Source organism: Caloenas nicobarica, chromosome 3 (assembly GCF_036013445.1).
Source record: "Caloenas nicobarica isolate bCalNic1 chromosome 3, bCalNic1.hap1, whole genome shotgun sequence".
Taxonomy (NCBI): Eukaryota; Metazoa; Chordata; class Aves; order Columbiformes; family Columbidae; genus Caloenas; species Caloenas nicobarica.
The window spans coordinates 23,530,888-23,552,677 of record NC_088247.1 but is presented as its reverse complement, the minus strand read 5'-3'; the positions used below and the strand labels follow the sequence as shown (position 1 = coordinate 23,552,677).

Sequence of the window (21,790 nt, the reverse complement as noted above, 5' to 3'; positions counted from 1 at the left end):
AGTTAGCCATAGCTCTGAGATATCATTTTAATTTTCTTCCTCAATAATTATAATTCTTATTCCAAGGTGACAATTAATGTAGTATTGTGCTGCTTGTGATATCTATTCTAAATAACACTAGGTGTCTAAAAAAGCAAAAATTACTAACTGAAAGATTGGGTATCTTGACACTGTTAAATCTGAGTAAAACTAAACTGGAATATATGCTTGTGGAAATACTTTGAGTCTGTTTATCTAGTATGGTTTACTCTCTGTTCCATTTTAAAACATATAGTCTTATTACTTCAGTTAAGGTGTGGAGGTTTTAAAAGTATCATTTACATGGCTACTACATTTATGTCTCTAGTATGGAGTCAACCATACTAAATAAATAAATATTTATCTGTTTATAACCCTTTATGGAGTCTTAAACAAGTATTTAATAAAATAGACTTGGTTTATGAGAAGAACAAAAATCTCAAATAGTGGATTATAATGGAACCACAGACTGTTGAGGACTGTATGAGCTCTTTGGTTCCCTGGAAGTCTTATTTTACCATAGTTCTGTAATGATGGCTGTGCCAAAGCTCCAAAGTAATTAGAGTGAAGAATCCTTGTTTTTGTCACAGGGCATGGTTTTGAGAAAAATCGAGACACTAATAATTTAAAGTAAAAGAACAATTATGTGAGTGGAAAGTGTAAACAAAATGTGCTATGTTTAAACATATATATGAAATACAAATCCATTATGTAGAACATATTTATATGTAATTTTAAGGGTAGGAGTTGTACAGGAGTTCAGAAACAAAATGCACTCCATATCACCTTTCTTGTCACATAAAGCCCTGTTGTAATATGCAATTTAACTTAATCAAAACTGAAAATATCAAACAAAAAAATTTATTACACAATTTTAGCACAGCGTTTTGAGTTTATATTTCTTTATATATACTGATAGCTAATTGCCCCTTTTTGAAATTCTTTAAAATATTGAACGAAAAAACATTACAAATTTTGATGCATGAAAAATGGAAAAGAACCTAAAATTAGTGCCAAGAATCTCTGAAAAAGATGCCCTTAGTTCTTTGAGTCAATTACCCCAATTAAGTTAGTTAATTCAACTTTATTTATTTGTGGTAGTAGTTTTTTTTTTTTTTTTTTTTTTTAAGGTAACATTTTACAGTCAGACATGACGTAAACAAATTTCATATTTATCTAGGCAATGGTTGGCAACTGCCAGTTGGCATATTCTGGAGTGGTGATGGAAAATCTCAGGCATACTCTTTTCATTATTAATTTTACAATCCTTAATGAAGTTATTAAAATACATCCTCTGAAAGTGTAGGGTTTGCTCACTTAGACATACATTATTTATACTCAAAACTGAGAGCTCTGTTTAGGATATGACTGCCACAGCACTGCACTGATAAATTTTACAAGCTTAACCTACAAGAGAACTTTTCTTGCTTCTTTTTTTGCCCTAAGCACTCACCAGCCTTCCTTACAGAGCCAATATACTACAAAGATGTTATCATAAATATCATCAAATATATTATCAAAACCATATCCAAAAATAGGAAAAGTCATTTTAAAAGTGAACATTTTTACAGCTCTGTAACTTTGGAATTTGTTTTAAATTAAGCATAAGTGATGCACTTGCATTCCAGTGAAATGTTCATGACTTGAGAACTTCATCTGGTAATTAGAAGATAGACTTTGTGGCTTACTTTCTGGTATCCTTAAGGCAAGAAGAGAAAAATAATAAAGATTTAAAATTCAGGGCATGAACTGATTCCTTGTGATATTTGAATTTCACCTCAGCCACATAATCCTATTTAGCCTAAGGATAAACTATCTTCTATCATTACATTGGATTTTTGAATAATTCATTTATCAGCTAAGAGAAGACACAGATTTGTAGTATTAATTGCTGCCTGTATAAGGAAGCTAAACTTGTAGAGATATTTCAGGTGTGATTTTAAAGCCCAGTTTCTGTCAGGGAGCAGAAAGAGCAGGTCTGCTCCACAAGGGCAGATGAACCAGGAGCTGAGGATGACCAGAGCGCAGGTTGTGTCCTCACTCACTGTGCACAGTCCCGCAGCACACAAGCTGGGTCAGCAGAGATGAGAGCTGGTAACTTTAATAGCCCCAGACCAATGAACTTGTCCACCTGGACCCAAGGTTCTCCTCAGAGCTGCTTTCTAGGCAGTTATTAAAATGTAATGTATGTAAGATTCCCAGGCAGGGGTAACATTGGCTTAATTTGTTCCTTATAGTAGAAAGTAATTGCTATGCAATTATCTTTTTCTTGTTTAAAAAAAGAAGTAATATAACTGTTCCACTTTTTGATAAATTCATTTATTTATGTAAAAAATCCATTATTAACTTCTTGGGTAAGATAACAGTGTAGGAAAAATGTTTATTCTTGTAAAATCTATAGTTTTTAGTAGTGTTTGATGAAATCATTTGAAAAAGGAAAACAAAGAAAAAAAAAAAACAAAAAACACAAAAAAATCAACAACAAAACAAACAAACAAAGCCAAGAGAGCACTGGATTGCATGTAACTAATGTAATTACTATAAAACTTACATTTTAATGATCATTTTGATAGGAAACCAAACCTTTCCATCAGTTTTCAAAAGTCAAGAAGAGTGACAGCAATAATTTCTTTTCATTGTATAGAGATGTATTTACTTAATATCCAACATAAGGGGATATTTTAACTTTAGAATCATAGAACAATTTGGGTTGGAAGAGACCTTCAAAGCTCATCTAGTCCAACCCCCCTGCCATGAGCAGGGACATCTCAACTAGATCAGGTTGCTCAGAGTCCTGTTAGCCTGGCCTTGAATGTCTCCAGGGATGGGGCATCAACCATCTCTCTGGGAAACCTGTGCCAGTGTTTTACCAACCTCATTGTAAAACATTTCTTCCTCATGTCTAGTCTGAATCTCCCCTCTTTTAGTTTAAAACCATTACACCTTGTCCCGTTGCAACATACCCTTCTAAAAGTCTGTCCCCGTCTTTCTTATAGACCCCTTTTAAGTACTGAAAGGCCCCAATAAGGTCTCCCCGGAGCCTTCTCTTCTCCAGGCTGAACAACCCCAACTCTCTCACCTTGTCAAAAATAGCCACTGCTTATGTTTGCTTTTTCTCCAAAAGCACGTATCCCTTTCATCCACTCCCTGCTTTGGCTTTTCCTATGAAATCCTTGAGACAGAGTTCCTATAATGTAGTGCTTTGACCTATAATTGGTTAACCCAGCAGTGTCTCAGAATGCCACATTTGTTGCCCATACATGGAAGAAACATATCACACATGCTTGTTATTTTTTTTTTCTCATGATACAAAGAGAACTGCTACTTACATAGTGCCTGACTAGCCTTGAATGTTGGAGCTCCACTCTTCTTAAATCTGCCTTCTAAATTCTGTAGCTGTAAACAGTTTCCCTTACTCTTTCTTTTCAGCTTTATATACATATGAATCCGAAGATTTTTTTATAGATATAATCCATATCCTCTTTTGATAATTATCTAGGAGGTTATGAAAAGCAAGGCAATTCAAGCATACATTCACAAAGCAGAATTCATGGTATTCTGTGTAGGGTACTGTCCCATCCCAACAGATGGGATGAGGGATGAGTTAACTCTGAATGCGACACGTGCCCTGACTCAGCAGATGAGATCAGGTGTGAGTTAACTCCGGGTAATTCTGTGCGGCAATGCGAAGTGAATGACAGACAATCACTCTGAGGGTCCAATTATGAACTTACTAAAAGCACATGATGGTAGCAAATTACAGCGATTAGTGACTTGGCAAAAGTATGTTACAGTAACATGAAACTTATCAATACATTGACAGCAAAAGCCCTTCTAAAAAATGGTGGATTGGCAACAATTAGTAACTGTAACGCAAAACTTAACAAGACTTTAGCAGCAGAACTTACAATAGTGATACTTTTATATGTTCAAGAAAAAGAAAGAGAGAGAGAAGGAAAACTAAGATATCAGAACGAGAAAGGGAGAGAGAGAGAGAGAGAAAGATATCAGCACTCCACAGGTACATTGGTCCCGTGATGACCTCTGGAGGGGGGGACGTGTTGAAGATTTACACGCTGCCCACCCGTATCATACGTGAGATCATTTTATAACCCAGTTCATTTACATGTGAGATAGGAGAGGGCGGTTCATCTCCCCCCTCTGCTCGCTCTTCATGCTAATTAGGAAGACTCTTCTGGAAATGGGTCTGGGGTCTTCAAACTAGGGGAAAGTTCACAGTACTGGCCAGAAGTGAGTTGTTTTGCCCATCAGGGGTAGCTGTTGGTTCGTGGTTTCTTCTGGTAGTTGGTTGTCCGACGGATGGTTCATCTCTATCATCCCAATTAGGCCATGAGGCCTTTCACAGCAACACAGTTAATTGCCCTTATCTTACAAGGTGTCTGCCTCCATGGCCATAAAACTTTGAGAAAGATAAGATGAGGCATCATCTATCTTTTCTTCCCAAAGTAACAAAAAACAGATGTTTAAGGCATAACAAGGTCCTTTGTTCTGCTAAGGATGGGGGGTGCACTTCAAGGTTGTCACAGGTACTGTTAGCATGTCCATGTATTCCTCTGAGACCTGAGACAACTGTATTGTGCTTTCTAATTATGTAGTACCATATTTTTTTCTGAGGTCTTATAGATAGGTAGGTAGATAGATAGATAGATAGATAGATAGATAGATAGATAGATAGGAGATATAGACATATATTCAAATCAGACAAACATTCTAATTTTAAAGAAATTTTACTCAAAATTATAGCCTGAGAAAGAACTACTAGATATGTCATCATAGGAAAACCAAACAAAAGCAAAACCACTAAACTATCACTGTGTAATCTTTAGGTTATCATTTTCAGGCTGAATTAATACAGACAATTGGAATAGATGTAACTCATTTCTTTCTGTTTTGTTTCCAGCACCGTGTGGAGGGCAGTACACTGGATCAGAGGGAGTGGTTCTATCACCAAGTTATCCTCATAATTACACTGCTGGACAGACTTGCCATTATTCAATAACTGTGCCTAAAGAATTTGGTAAGAATTTTTTCTACTGATTTATCAATTAGTAATTGTTCTACCATTCAAATGTCCTTCATGTGTAATAGTGACTCTAACTTTTCAATACATTTCAAATTGCTTAACGAAAATAAATGTATTCTAAACATCAAAATTGATTCTAAGATTTTGACCTTTTACTTCTCTCTAGAGTAATCAATAGACTTCAGCTAAACCATCTGTGTCTCCTATCCAAACATATCCCGAATACTTTCATTGACTACATCATTCATCATCATAGGATAATCATTCATTCGAGCTTCCTGCAAAGTAAAAACTGTTGTCCCAAAACAAGCATCAAGTGTTTTCTTACATTTTAACTCTTTGTTTTTCATGTTTTAACAAGAGCAAGATGAGCAGGATCATATTTAACAAGTACAGTGGAGGGAAAGAAAGTTTTTTTTTTTGTAAAAGTGCCAGAAATGTTTGTGAAAAATCACAAAACTTGTTCTTTCAATGTGTCAAAATACTTGGAAAAAATGTCTAAAACTTGTGCAATAGTATGCGGGACATGGTTTTCTGCACAGCAAGTTTTCCTAATTCAAGTGCAGATAAATAGCAATAAGATCCATTTTACTACTTACTTACCAAAAGACTAAATACACAGCAACTTAGTGTGTTTAGTACTTTCTATATGTAATGAAACCTGTAAGGGCTCAGCAATTTTTTCACCAAGAAATTTGGAAAGCTGCTGACAGAAGTAGTTAAAGATTTACAGGTTGAGAGCTTGGAAAAAGTTTGTTATATCTACTAATAATAATTCATAATGTCACTAGTACTGAACTCTTGATAACTGGTCTTTATTATTATTCTTTGAATCAAGCTCAATGTTTTGCTCACAATTTTTGTTCACAGCTTTGTAGTAAGAAAATGACTAATGGTATTTTCATCATGTTTTAGAAAGTTTGTTCTTACATTTCAGAAACTTTTCTTCAGGAAAAAATAAATACATATCAATAGTAGAGACTTGCAACAACTATGGTTAAATAATTATCAAATAAAACACATTTTTATTAGTTATTGTCCTATTTAAAAAAACCCCACAATATGTGTCATATAAAAGTTAGTCATCAATGTTTTAGAGGTGAAAGTAACACAAATCCTTGAGATTTGTACTACAAGAAAATTTAAAAGCATTCTGTAGTCTTTGTTATAGATTTGACTTTTCTACAAGAGAAAATGAGCTTTGATCAGATGCAATTATTTTATTTCCTAATAGAATTGTATAGAATGCAGGAAAATAATTAGTAGAACAAGAAAATATCTCAAATTTATAGAAAGGATCCGTCAAATCATTCAGAGTGATTAGATCCTCAAGACAGTAGTTATGGTGAAATGCTATGTGAGCTTTACAGAGAGACACATTTATCCAATTAAAGGCTTTATTACAAACAATTTTCACTAGTATTCCTGATTGAGAACATGTGAAATATCTCTAGGCCCATTTCAGTAGTTGTAGAGTTCAATAAAGTAATTACATTATGTTTATTTTTTTGTTGTTTATTTAGTGTACTGAACAATTGGATGTTATCACATTTTAGAAGTTTTTAATAAATAATATTCAAAATCTTGTATTTTATGACATACTATTTAAAAATTATGCAACCCTTTCACCAGCCATTGAAAAAAAAAATCTTAATTTTAGAAAGAAAAACTGACACAAGTAGAATCCATAAGTAACATATAAAATGCTTGGAAAGTCCCTGACAGAACTATCTCTCCATGTTGGATCTCATGATGGTCCTGACTTGAAGAGGGCCTGACAGAAAAGTTACTTGTATGTACTGGCCATAGGCACAACTTCAAACCACTTCTTTTTCAGTTGGGATATAAGTTTTATTTGAAATATATATATTTTTAGCAGTTCTAATAGATTTAGGGACTGAAGAACATTACAATAACTTTATAGTTTACAACTAACAGTTGATAATAGTTTGCACAGATGCAACAATGAAGACTAATTGCATACTGGGCTGCAATAGTAAGATTGTGGCCTGCAGGTCTAGAGTAGGTACTGTTTACCTCTCCATGAAGTAGCATCTGGAAACTATGTCTGTAGTTTTGTGCTTCCAAATTACAAGGCACAGATTGCTAAAATAGAACAAGCCCAACGGAGAACCAGCAAGATGATTAGGAGGCTGAAGCATAGTACAAGGAAAAGCTGGAAGAAGTTCAGCCTGGAGAAAAAAAAAGGAAGGAGGACCCTTCCTTCCCAAAATATGCAATGAAAGAACAAGTGGCAGTAGTCACAGGTTGTAGCACAATAAATTACAACTGGACTTAAGGTAAATATTCTTCTTTATGATGGGGAGTAAGTACAGGCAGCTCAAAGAAGAATTTTTACTGATTTTCAAAATTTGCTCAGAAAAAGATCTGAACAATCTAAATGAACTTCAAAGTTAGCCTTGCATTTAAAAATCAAGAGGTTGGACTGTGCATTTTTTTTTAAGTTTAAATAAGTAAAAATTTAACAAGGAGTTGGAAAATGCTATCTATGCTGCATTGAAGACCAATTTAAATAAATTTAAAACAGATTCCTCCCTTGTCAATAAAATATGGATAGCTAGAGTGATGAAGTAATATTTTTATTTACTGGATTTTATTGGTTTATTACTTCTTGTTTCTATTGCTATCTGATATTTGAATTCGTCAAGCTATTTGATATTTACTAGTGAGATGTGTAATAAAATTAAATTATTTATTTGTCAATACACTTTACATTACTTACAAATGAAGTGAAAATTAGGTGTATCAACAGTCAAAACCAGTAACACATTGATATTTTTAGTATTTGAACAGTATTTATATTCTTTCTGATAAAATAAATACTGATACAATTTTACAAAAATAGCCAAATCAATAAGTTTAAAACTTATTCCTCAGATTAAAGCTGGATAAACATCTAATCATGTGTTACAATAGAAAGTCCCTAACAGTTGCTAAGGTTGGTAAAGGAATTTTGGTAAAAAACATGCCTTTTTAGCTATTCCATTTTCTTATTCTCATAGGCATCTATGCAATAAGGAACCAGACTTGTTTGACTGGATAATACACTTTTGGAAAAAGAGTGATATAATTATATTTTTTCAAGAAACTATAAATAAGGAAATATGAAAAGCACATCAGATTCTTATCACTTACGTTTAATGCAACTGTTTTTTTGTGGTAGGCAACAATTAAACTTGGAAAGGATCCGTGTAGGAATCCACTGGTAACTAAGACAAGTCTAAATATTCCTTTATATTTGTTTTTAAAGACTAGGTTCTTGTTTTATGTTGTCTCTTTTCTCTCTCTTTCTTTTTTTTTTTTTTTTTTTTAATGTAGTTGTGTTTGGACAATTTGCGTATTTTCAGACAGCTTTGAATGATGTGGCAGAATTATTTGATGGAGAAAATTCTCAGGCTAGACTTCTGAGTTCACTGTCTGGATCCCACTCAGGTAAGTAATAAAGAAAATAAATATACATTTCTTACACAGCTCAGTAAGGAAAAAATAAATCAGCAGAATATTATGAATTTCGTTTGGAAATATAATAATAAAGTCTTTGGAACAGGATGCCAAGGGAAATGGAAGAGCCTTCTAAATCCTTGAATTAATACCTTCTTCTGGAACACATACCGTAGGCAAGACCTTTTCACTGAGATGAACACAGAAATAATTGAATTAAACTCTCAGATCTTCATGTAGGTGTGCAGATTGAATGGTATAATTATCTTCTCTGGCCCTAAACTCTGAATTGCACATCAACATTTTCTGAATATCTAATTTAAACACAAATTACTTGTATTCATAAAATGCAATTATCTGTATGCAAACATGCACTCAGACTAAAAGCAGGCCAGCTGTTGCATTCAGGTAACTACAGTAAAATGTTGACCCTGTGAAATCATAATTAAACTTATATGGATTTCAGCATGACCAGAATTTCCAGTGGATGCACGTATAATGATTATGTTCACCTCAAGTGAATAATGCACAAATATATTTCTGCAGCTAAGAATATGTTTTGTCATGCACTCATAGTATTTAGGAGAGTTTATAGGTAAGTTTAAGATTTTTACATTATGGGGATTTTCATGGATTCTTGGTTTTCGCTTTGAATAATTGGAGAAATACTTGATATTAAAAGAATGTAGCGTATCTATTTGATTTATCGAAAAAACTTTATTATTTCAAAAATGCAACTCATCATTTTCCTCTGGTGAATCCTAGCTATTTGTATCATAATAAGAGTTCACAAATTAATTTTGAAACTGTTTTTTTTTTTTTTTACTGGCTAAAGTTCAGCAGGAAAAGAAAATACTTGCTTTTTAATGCTTCAGTTTAAGAGAAAGCTCATCGAAGCACCCAATTATACTGCAATGTAATCTAAGTAAAAGAATTGCAAGTCATATTTATCCAGTTCTCTAAGATCTTTTAAATTACTGCATTATCATTAATTTCAGTAGAATTTCCTAAAATATGCATCGATATAATCCAACAAAAACAAAACGGTTGTCATATGGAGTGGCATCCTTGCAATGTAAAATTATTGTAATTTTTTCAGTAGTGATTCAATGCTGAACTTTTATCATAACTTCAGATAGATCTCCCAGGAAAGGAGGTAAAGTATATTAAGCATTTTTATTAATCCTCAAGTCAATATATAAAATTTGGTATGCTATTAGAAAGTTAATAATGTAATATGGTTCAAGAGTGACCATATATTTTATAGAAGCAACTACGTAAAATGAGTCATGGATCTGTTATTTCTTATTTCAGTTTTAGTTTTGAAATGGTAATCACCTGAAGATCCTATGTGGCATTTTGAAGTACTTTTAATTGCTTAATGTGTTTTACAAGGCAAAGTAAAGCTCTCAGTCACAGAAAAATGTCAACACAAAATTTTGGCCCCAAATGATGGTAGAGTTTATTTGAGCTGTAGTTCCAATAGCTGCAGTAAATGTCAGAAAGTTTATGTGGTTGAATCATAAATTCTTTTCATTCTGAAAAGTTCTCAAACGTCCAATGGCAAATTTAATTTCATACACTTATATACATTTTCTTTAACTGTAGAGGAAAACATAAAACTGTGTTTTAACAGTATATTCATTACATACTGATGAACTGTAACTACTTTTTTAATGTATTTTCTGTTTTCATTTGTAGGAGAGACATTGCCTTTGGCTACATCTAATCAAATTCTTCTGCGATTCAGTGCTAAGAGTGGGGCATCAGCCAAGGGGTTTCACTTTGTTTACCAAGGTAAACATGTCTGCTTTTGGTGGACAAGACTGGTGCCAGTCTCACACAGCATATTATTTTGAACTCTTCTTACGTCTTAAAGTATTTATTTAAATGTGGGCATAGTCTTAACCTTTTTACAGCCATCAAGGACCTCTCCTGGTGATAGAATGGTTTCTTGATGGCAGTTGTCTCTGGTGAATCCTATAAGGCCCTATGGACTTAAATAAATCTGGCCTTTCTCAATAGTCTGTAATCTGTTGGTCCCTTACTTGTGAGTGCTTGCTCCCCCCTCAGACTGTAGAAGTACATGGTGAGAACTGTGAAGGCAAGGCAAAAAACACATTTAATACTTAAATATTTACTGCATTATTGGTCATTAGGTTGTCCAAACCCCACACTCCCCCAGTGGATCAACATACCCATGTATATTTTGAACTCCCCTTTGTAATTAGCATACCTGTAGACTCTTTTTCCCTAATGTCTTTTGCTAGTTTTTGCTCCAGATAGGCATGGACTTTCCTGATTTTTGTTTCTAAGTAGCTGAGCAATGTTGTCATACTCCTGCTTTAGTACCTGTCCTTGCCTCCTTTTTGTATTTAAATTGTTTGAAGAGCTCCTGGTTTAGCCCTGCAGGCTTTCGGCCTGTATTCGCAGTCTTGCCTCTCAATAAGATAATTTGTTCCAAGGCTCTCAAATCTCTCTAAAAAAAAAATCACCATCATCTTCTCCCTTCATTCCTGTTCCTTAAGAGAGTCTATGTACCAACTTCATGAATATGCCAAAGTCTGCTCACCTTAATTCCAACCTTCTGCCAGTTCTTCAGCTTCATCATATTGTGGTCCTTGCAGCCCAAGCTGGCATCTATATCCACATGCGCAAACAGCTCTTCTCTGTTTGTAAGCAGCCAGCCAGTTTGTAGCTACTTGATTTAGTTATCTGATATAAATATCTATTTAATCCTGCCAGGGTTTTTCTTGACTAAAATGACTAGGGACAAGATCATAGAAATTGTTTTCTAGACACGGTGACTATTATATTCAGTTTTGACTAAAAGGAGATAAGCATCTTTATTTTGTATTGACTTGGATGTAGGTTGCTAGACTGCTATGGACCACAGGAGGCACATATTTGGTCTCTGTTAAAAGCCAGATTTCCCTGAGATGAAAGTGCAAACAAGCCACTGGGTAGCATTTTGAATGGGCAGTGGAAACTCCTCCTGAATTGCTAGATGCATTTTGGAATTTAATAAATCAATAAAAATAAAATCAGTAGATTTGTTACACAATACTAACTATCCAACAATATCTGATTTTTATTCAGACATTATAGCGATGCAGAAAATAGATCTTGTTGTTCTGGTCAAGGAGTATCCCGTTACCTGAAATGAATATTAAGAGCAAGATGAAAGATTATGTATTTTTAGAATTATTTGTATGCTAATTAATTCTATATTAATTTATATGTAATTGTTGTCCCATCCAATTATACTTACAGTATGAAATAGTGATCGCTTTGTGATTTGTTTTATACTGACAGTTATTCGCTTAGCAAGTGAATACAGTGTAACAGCTGTTACGAGAATATTTGTTACATTCACCTGAAGTGTCTGTCTATAGAAAAAGTGTTCATTCCAGCTTTCTCAAGACAGAAAAAGAACATAAAAATAAAGAAAATATTTTCAAGTACTTATGAAAGTCTCAGTTCTGGATATGTATAGGCAGCATACAAAGAGAGGGTAAAAGTGCCAAAGATACTTTCAAGCTTACCTCATGAATATCTGTTGCTCAGCTCAAGGTTTTGGAGACTTTACTTAATTGTATTAGTATTGATCAGTGCTCCCAGTTGATGTTTCAAGAGTTTCATTCAGGCTGTTAAGAAATTCTGTCTTCTCAGAGAGCTCGGAAGGAAAATTGGTATGGCAGAGACTGTGAGGCAGTTTTAGTATTGAAGGGTGGGTGGCACATCTAAGACTTGCAGGTCTCTTCCTGACACAACTGAATTTGAGGAGATATTGTGTGCATGTCTGCATGCTGCAGCTGAAATGTGAGAATGGGACAGCATGCCCAAGCCTGCTAGCATGCTGCTAGGCAGCTTAGTACACTCGGCTGATCCATGTGTCTGCAGTCGGGTGATACCTGGGGCAGTGTTTACACATCCCTTGCCGGTACAGGCACTGGATGCAGTCCCAAAGGGGCTTCTGGGCAGTTTAGTAGATATATTGCATACACATCCAATAAGCTTAATGAGATAGTCATTGAACACTGTAGTTTATTATATACTAGCTTTTCTGCATGTCTAAACTGAAGTATAAAAGTAGGTTTGGATAGTTTTAAATAATATTACCAAGTGACTTTTAAGCGGTTTGGTTTGGTTTGGTTTGTTTCTGGTTTTGTTTTAAATCAGAAAAGAAGGGTAATAAAATTTCTGGAATTAGAAAACAGCTTTCAGCATTTGGACTCTTATTATCTATTTGCATATGAATGACATCTTTCTGTATAATTCTACTTGTTTTTTGTATGCCTAAAGTGTTTAGGGTTTTTTTACTGCTTTTAAAGAGCTCATAGTGATACAAAGCCTCAATTTTATTAGCTGTATGCATACACGCACACACATATGTTGCTGTTGAACAATAAGCCTCCAGGTGAGCACAATTATATGCCTCATTTCAGTCAGTTATTTGGACTACATCTATTTTTTAGTAATTGTAAGAAATAGATTTTAACAAATGAGAAAGGTTCTCTCCAGCATCAGAAAATGAGTCACTTTATTTGTCTCAAGAGAATCATGAAGCTATTTGAATAACTAGTTTTTTTAATATATTTTAAAATATATCTTAAGAGCTTTATTTAATACACCTATATATGTATACATATGAGTTAGTAGTATTTAATAAGCTGTATCATTTTGAGATTTTTCTCTCTTCTTTTGAAGCATGTGATCATACTTCCAATGACCGCCTGCTTGCTAGCCTTTTAAATACTCTAGAGAATAACAGCCCCTCTCATACAGAACACAGTAATCTGGTCTGTAAAGTCAACCATTTTATTTATCGCTCTCTATTCCAGGTTGACCTTCTTCCCTGTTCACTTTTCCACTGGGCTGATTTCAATTTTGTTTCACAGTGGTATGAAACATTTGCTAAAAGATGGAGGATAATTACTATAGAAAATGGAATGTCTCTGTGATGCAGCTTGAGAAGTCTTGGTTGCCAACGCTATAGGCAAAAGCTAGAAGGAAGGCTAGAGGGGAAAAATGGTTATTGCTTGCATTATTTCGTGTTCTGTTTTGAGCAGGGAACAGATAGGCTTTGTAGGTTTTGATTCAGATTTAATGACTTTTGCAATGCCGCTTTCACAAAAACTTCTTTTTAGCTGCCTGTGTCATCTGTGCCTTCATTTCTTTTTCCCAGATGACTACGTTTCTTTGTATTTCATACAATTGTTAAAGGGTATCTGTAATATCAGACCGAATGAATATCCAGCCTTTCAGAATCTTAGGGTCAGGTATGTTGAAATATGCTAGGAACAATACAATTTAACAAGACTGGGAATTATACTTTTTCCAGGTTTATCTTACGTTCATTTTCCTGCTATGGCATCAATATACTTTTATATAGCTGAGGCTGCAGCATTACAGACAGTTCTTTCCCTAAAAAGAAAAGTAATGAAGTGAGAAAGCCTCAGATGGGTTGGCAGCCTGTGAAAGACCTGTTCTGCTGTAGGAAGACATCTCTGAGCAACTGCAGCCCATGGGTGACCCACGCTGTAGCACAAATGCTAAGAAACGGAGTGACATGAGAACTTGAAGAAGCAAAAAGCAGGAGAGAACATTAGTAAAATGTTAAGTATAGCAGAGGAAAACAAAGAAGTAAAAAGAGAGCACATGACCCCAACCTACTGTGCTGCCTCTTACTTCACTGGTGGAACTAGAGATGGACAAAAGGAAGCTGAGACAAGGAAGGGGAAAGATAGATGTTTGGCTGAGGCTGAGCCTGGGGAGAGGGAAGGAAAGCTGTTTACTTAAGTGGTTGTTCGATTCTTTGTGTTCTCCTTCTAAATTCCTGAATCAGTGATCAGAGGTTTATGTTAATCGTTAATTGTTAATAAATTGAATTAGCCATAATTGAGTATAAATGCCCTGAGTCAAAACTGGTTGGTCCACAGCAATTTATTGAATCTTTTGCTATCACATGGTTGCAAGTGATTTATATCCTGACCAACACTCCTATTTGAGGAAGTAGTCCTGAACAAGGGGTGGATTAATGCCTAATCATGGGACAGAAGCTGGAGTTCTAGGCATAAGACAGTCATGTGGCTGGATGTGCGAGCAGCCATCATCACCTAGGTTTGAATAAAATAATGCTTGCACGGTCAACTGTTTGATAGAGAAAATGCTATTATTCCCAATAAAAGAGAACAAAAAAGGGCAGGCTGAGTCAGTTGAGCTGAGCTGGCAGACTAGATGTGGTCTGCAGGTTACAATCAGGAAGAAATGTGACTGATAGCTTCTTCATTATCCTTCCACAAGTGCAGAACAATTTCCTGCCACAGTTAGAAGAGTATGCATGAGCAAGTTTCACAGAGCAGCTGGGTGACACTGAGGTCCTGTTGAAAACTTAATCTCAAAGTCCCACTTATTTTAACAAAAGCAGGTGTGTTAAATTTACTGAAAGGAAATGGTTTGTTTATACTATGTAAAGTATTCGGCCATTTTAAAATCTTGAAAAATGTATTTGCCTTTTTTTTTTCCCAGTTTGCATAGTTATTATTCCAGGTGTATGTTAGTTTACCTCTCACCATTTCTTTCAATCTTGGATGCATTTTATAGCTTTCTTAAGCTTTCAAGGCTAAAATCTTCTGCAGCCATCTAACCTACTGATTTAGAAGAAAACATGTGTTACTGTATCTGTATGACCTTGTCTGAGAAATCAACCTACTGCATATTAATGAAAGAGCATGTATTGTACTGCTATTGCTACTACTACCTATGATTTCTAAACCTTCTTTGAAAAAGCTTTTCTCTACATTCAGTAATACTTGCAGAAACTTAACTATTATTCTCAGTAGCAATACAGAAAACTGGTAGAACATAATGTCAATGTAATCATAAATTAGAACTTCCAATGTTCTGCTAAAATGTGTTGCGTATTTCATGCTAGACTTAAGACAGAATTTATTTCAAATAGTGTTCTGAATCGAACTTGTCAACAACTGCTAACTTCAGAGGCACGTACCAATATTTAAAACTACTGCACTTAAATAATTATGATTCTGAATAGAGCAAATGACAGTTTAATAAACAAGAAAAGTATAAAACTATCAGTATGAAAATAAGTATACGTAGGTTTCACATACCCTATCTTTTACTTAGTGACCAGGGTAACTGAACAAGTGTGGCGGAGGCGTGTGTGTGCGTTTTTGTACAGGTGTACACATGAATAGATGGGAATATTGCTCTTCACTGTTACAGGCCAGCAAAGAAAATGAATGTAAGAATGTAAAATAAAATTAAATATAACTGTGATTCTGTTTACGCTGTTCTTAAAATAGGTTAGTAAGCCAGAAAGATCATGTTTGAAAATTCATATCTAGATGAAACAAGCCCTTGAAACTAATTCTTGATGAAGCCAAACTGATCAAATGAAACTTTCGTACATGTTACACAGAAAAATTGCTCATATTTTATGAGATTATTTTTAATGTACATTTATTATATTATAGTATAAAACAGATTAAATTGCACATGAATGATACTTCCACCTTTCTTTCTACAAATACATATTTTTTAAAAAAATTGGCATTTACTATCTAACTGCAAAATGAAATGTAGAAAGAACAAGTTTGATACACAAACAACATGCACAATACCAAGAGTCAGTAACTACATAAAAATGTCTGCTATAAAGGAATGGTTATAAATAACAAAGCCAAAGGGAAAGTAAACCCATGGGCTTCTAATGAATTGTATTATTTTGATCTTTAAATGTTGCTTACAGTATTTTAACTGTTCTTGTATCACATCAGATTTATGAATTCTCAGAAATTATTGGTAAAATGTACCTTGAGGGTACATTAGTACAACTTAGTATTCTCTAATATGGTAAATCAAATATTTGTATAATATTACATTGGTTTTATATATGGTTATCTGCAGCATAATATTTTTCTTGGCTTCTAATGCAACACTTCTAATGAGAAGCCAAGCTTTCATATTTAATAATTAAAATAGGTGGAAGATATGGTATCCTTCCATTAAAGAAGGCATCTAAAACACTCACTGATCCTCCCATGCCTAAGGACATACTTCCAAAGTCAATTGCTCTCCAAGCTGCTGTGGCACTCACATGACTCTACACGGTCACAGCCCAAAACCCCACTCCAGCCAACAGCTGAGAAAGCTTTAGGCCATTCTTCGAGAATACAGGAGCAGAGCAAGTAAAAGGAACAAATACAATTGAGCTCCGTCCTACAAGAAACAATGAACATTTTTGGTGTTTTGTTTATTTTTTGATGATGACTGTCATTTGGATTCATGGATTTTTTTTTTCTTTCTCTCTTTATGCAGCTGTTCCCCGCACAAGTGATACACAGTGTAGCTCAGTTCCAGAGCCTAGGTATGGAAGGAGAATCGGGTCTGAATTTTCAGCAGGCTCTGTTGTTCGATTTGAGTGTAGTCCTGGCTATCTGCTACAAGGCTCAAAAGCTATCCGATGTCAGGCTGTACCTAATGCCTTAGCTCAGTGGAATGACACAGTACCAAGCTGTGTAGGTAAGCAATTACACTTGAGTCTTCTGTTCTGTCACACATCTCTGAATCAGAATTCAGGAACTGCTTCAGGAAATAGTATTTAACACATATATTCACTCTCCTTTGATTAATATCAGTCAAGCCCAATTTAAAAGAGCAGTTTTCCATATCGAATAGTAATTGAGTACCAGCTGGCTGCTAGGCAGTCTAGTGTTTCATATAATGACTTAGATTATATGAACAAGTGTGATACATATTTTCTTGAACATTCATTATTTTCATGACTCATATGCAGCTTGAAATACAGGACAGAATTTAATTCTCCAGAAGTGTCTCTACCTGTTTTATTACACTATACTTGTATATTTCTATCATACATAGGACAATGATTTCTTTTTTTTAAATAGAAGCATACAGTACATTGAATAATGATAACATTGTTAAGTATAGCTAATTTTCTTCAGTCTGTCTACAGACCTGCAGTGGGATAATGTTTAGCACTTCATTTTTTTTTCTTTTTAACGTTGAAAACTTTCCTTCTCTCTCCTTGGATTTATATCCAAAAGTCATTCCTATTCATAGGAATTTATAATTAATCAGAGGGTTCTAAAAATAAATGTAGGTCTTCTATTTTCTGTGTATTTTGGTGGGTTTTTTGTTTTGTTTCATTTAGTTGTGTTTTCTTGAATCTTACAAAAGCAATTACATATTCAGTAAAAATATTTAATGTACCACACTGCTTTACCAGCTAGATGCAATATTGGAACTATCTTAGGCTGTGTGTGAGTTCACATTATTTCTGTCAATCATGATTATGTTTAATGTTGTCTTTAGAGTTTGTTGTTACTCTCAGGTAAGCTATGATCAGCCTGTGCTGCTAGGCTCCTCTAGGCTGCACACACTCAAACCAAAGTTCACTTCTGAATTGTTTATTCATGCAGGCTGTATCTTATGCTTGATATTGTTCAAATATTTTAGATAACATTGCTTTCTAAGTTCAGAGCATCGCTTCGTGTCTGTGTGCTTATGCTACAAAAGAGAATGATTATAATTGGCTTAGTAAAATTACTATTGCTTTTCTGTTCTCTGAAGTAGTTTAGGTTTTGTAATAATTCGTGATAATTCTTTTTTTCAGTGCCATGCAGTGGGAATTTTACTGAGCGGAGAGGTACTATTCTTTCACCAGGTTACCCTGAACCTTATGGTAACAGCTTGAATTGTGTTTGGAAAATCATAGTGACCGAAGGATCAGGTATTCAGGCAAGTCTATATTCTGTCAAGCATGCAATATTGAGTATTTTTTCATTTAAATTAAAAAGTAATGGTTTATTTCTCTAGACATGTCACAAAATTGCAATCAGTAAGATAATATTTTGGCATACTTGAAATATTTGGGCTTTGTTTTTCTCAATATTGTTCTGTGGCTACTTTTATTCTATGTTACTTTATTTTTACATGGCAGTATGAATGAGAAATAGTTTAACAAGCAGCTTTCTCTTTTACTGTGTAAAATATTGAAAGCAGGTCCTGGTCCTTCAATCTGGTATGCAAATGTCAACTCTTTCTATCTGCTGAGGCACTTGGGAGGTCTGCAACTGTCTAGGTTATCTGCTTATTTACACTTTGAGTAATTAATTGTAATCATGCAACATATGTGCAAAATCCTACTTACCTAGTGTCATATTTTCTAAAATTTGAGACAACTTGAAAAGTGAACTTTAATGTTTTATTTACATTTTTTTAATCAGGTGTTTTGGTTTGGATCTGCTCATTTATATTTGGTTTGGGGCATGCTCTCTTTTTATTTTGTTGCTTCTAAAACATTTAAAAAAACATATGGTTAGTTGGTTTTAAAAATTTTTGTGGTGGTGTTTTACAGATTCAGGTCATCAGCTTTGCCACTGAACATAATTGGGACTCTCTTGAAATATACGATGGTGGAGATATGACAGCACCGCGTCTTGGGAGCTTTTCAGGTGAGGATATGCTGTGATTTAAACATACAGATCTATATATACAGGTATGTGAGAGAACATGTCTCTGTTTACTCACACATATACACAAAGAGTATATTTGAATTGCATCTTTCATGGTATCATTATGAAATATTCTCATTTTGGGGAGGAGATTTCAGGTCCTGTAAATGTGTCAATGTGCAAATTCAAAGGGAGATTTTCAGAAAATATATGATACTAAAGTATTTGGCTTTGATTAGTGGGATTCAGGTGATAATACTTTAAATAAAAATTCTTTATTTTATCTTACCTGCCTTTCCCATAGAAAGTGTATAGTGATATAAATTGGTACTGACATTCAAGGATCTTCCTTTGATAGCTTTGACTTAGTTTATCTTTGTTAGCCTCCCTTTCTCAGGAAAAAAGATGAAGCATTCAGTGTTCATCCAAACTAATCAGACCTCAGAAAAAGAAAAAAAATACTACAGCTGGGACATAACAAACCATGTAATTTGTTTCTTCACATGTACATCAGGCATTTATAGTTTTATTCCTTTTCTATAAGACAATTTTTATAGACAGAATATGTTCTATAAACAAAACAGAGTTATCTGATATAAGATTAAATATGAATAATATCCCAGACTCATGAACTCTATCACACGCCTGATTTGATCTGTATTGGATTATGTAAGGAAATGAACTATCAACTGCAAAAATTAACCCCATATTATTTATTCAAATATCAATTAAATAATTTGAAGTTACACCTGCAAATCTGCATATTAAAATATGTTGTGGTTTAAACCTAGTAGGCAGTTCAGCCCTACCCACCTGCTTGCTCACTCCCATGCAGTGGGATGAGGGAGAGAATCAGAAAGGTAAAAATGAGATAGCTTGTGGGCTCAAATATAAAAGGTAAAGCAAAAGCTGCACATGCAAACAAAGAAAAATAAGGAATTAATTAATTGCTTCCCATCGGCAGGCAGGTGTTCAGCCATCTCCAAGACAGCAGGCCTCCATCATGCCTAACAGTTGCTTGGAAAGAGAAAATGCCAGAACTGCCAACAACCTCCCCTTTCTTTTTTGTCCTCCACCTTTTAGTGCAGAGCATATCATATGGTGTAGGATATCACTTTGGTCAGTTGGGGTCAGCTGTCCCCTTCCAGCTTCTTGTGCACTCCCAGCCTACTCACTGGTGGGGTGGTGTGAGAAGCGGAAAAGGCCTTGACTCTATGTAAGCACTGCTCAGCAATAACTAAAACACCCCTGTATTATCAACACTTGTTTGGTCACAAATCTGCAACATGGCATCATGTCAGCTACTGTGAAGAAACGTAACTCTATGTCAGCCAGAACCAGTACAAAAGGTTATAACAATTTTGTATTAAAGGCTAGGAACTATGCTGTATATTAACTTGGCAATAAGGAAGAAAGAAATTATGAAATGTAATCAGTTTTTGACAAGTACAATATGTGACAAAGATATTGGACTCATTGGATAAAGAACTGATGAAATGATCCACTTAACAATTCTCCACTTCAAAATACTCAAGACTCAAACCACGTTTTTATTCTATACTAAAAGTGAGTCACCTTGCTTTAGCTTAAAACCCTTCCTAATTTCCAGGGAAACTGAAAAAGATGGTTTTTTGTGTTGGAAATATTTCATTGGAGATAGAGTAGGACAAAGCTATTGTAAATTTATCTCTTTCTTATAATGAACGTCAGACTTAAAATGAAGAATTATTTTGTGTATGGGAAAGGGCTAATCAAACATGACATGAAATCTGCAGTTCTCAAAACTGAACCAATAATGTGATGTTGAAACTGAATTCCAGGCATAATTTCATAAGTGGTAAAATTCAGCAGGTATCATTTCACAGAATCACACAGAATCACAGAATGGTAGGGATTGGAAGGGACCTCGAAAGATCATCTAGTCCAATCCCCCTGCCGGAGCAGGAACACCCAGGTGAGGTTACACAAGAAGGCGTCCAGGTGGGTTTTGAATATCTCCAGAGAAGAAGACTCCACGACCTCCCTGGGCAGCCTGTTCCAGTGTTCCGTCACCCTCACTGAGAAGAAGTTTCTTCTCAAATTTAAGTGGAACCTCTTGTGTTCCAGCTTGAACCCATTACCCCTTGTCCTACCATTGGTTGTCACCGAGAAGAGCCTGGCTCCATCCTCGTGACACCCACCCTTTATATATTTATAAACATTGATGAGGTCACCCCTCAGTCTCCTCTTCTCCAAGCTAAAGAGACCCAGCTCCCTCAGCCTTTCCTCTTAAGGGAGATGCTCCACTCCCTTAATCATCTTTGTTGCCCTGCGCTGGACTCTTAATCTTTCTTAATCTTCTGTAATATCATTTTCTTCTGATTCGCTCTCTGTGAATCCATATGTCTTTTAAATTATCATTCAAGACTCACAGATGTACAACTAATTATTAAGAATTTACTAAACTTGGTGGCGCCAGCAACAGGGCAGGGCAGGGCTATGGGAGCTGGAGACTGATCCTGCTGCAGCATAACTAGGGCAGGAGCTGATGGCCTCAGGGGCTGAAATGGGGTCCTGGGCAATGGGCAGGGTGGGGGCAAGCCCCAGGGGATGGGCAGGGCCAGCAAGGGCTGTCTTCTAGAGCAGTCTGGGCCCTTACATATTGTCCTTTTTGGTTTAGTCCTGTGGGTCATCTTTTGTCAGTGAATGGCAGAAATATTAGGGCATTTTTCTTCTTTTGATGCTATAGTTATACTTGTGATATGAGGATGCTATTTTAGGAGAA

General features: G+C 35.1%; 1 protein-coding gene across 1 annotated transcript in view; it reads left to right on the top strand.

The window, feature by feature from the left end:
- The window catches only part of CSMD1 (CUB and Sushi multiple domains 1), a 1,102,582-nt gene that overhangs the window by 927,610 nt on the left and 153,182 nt on the right, over positions 1 to 21,790 (top strand). The window contains 6 exon segments of the mRNA XM_065633007.1: positions 4,940 to 5,056; positions 8,402 to 8,515; positions 10,226 to 10,321; positions 16,868 to 17,071; positions 18,186 to 18,310; positions 18,930 to 19,026. Coding sequence (XP_065489079.1) covers positions 4,940 to 5,056; positions 8,402 to 8,515; positions 10,226 to 10,321; positions 16,868 to 17,071; positions 18,186 to 18,310; positions 18,930 to 19,026 — 753 coding nt within the window.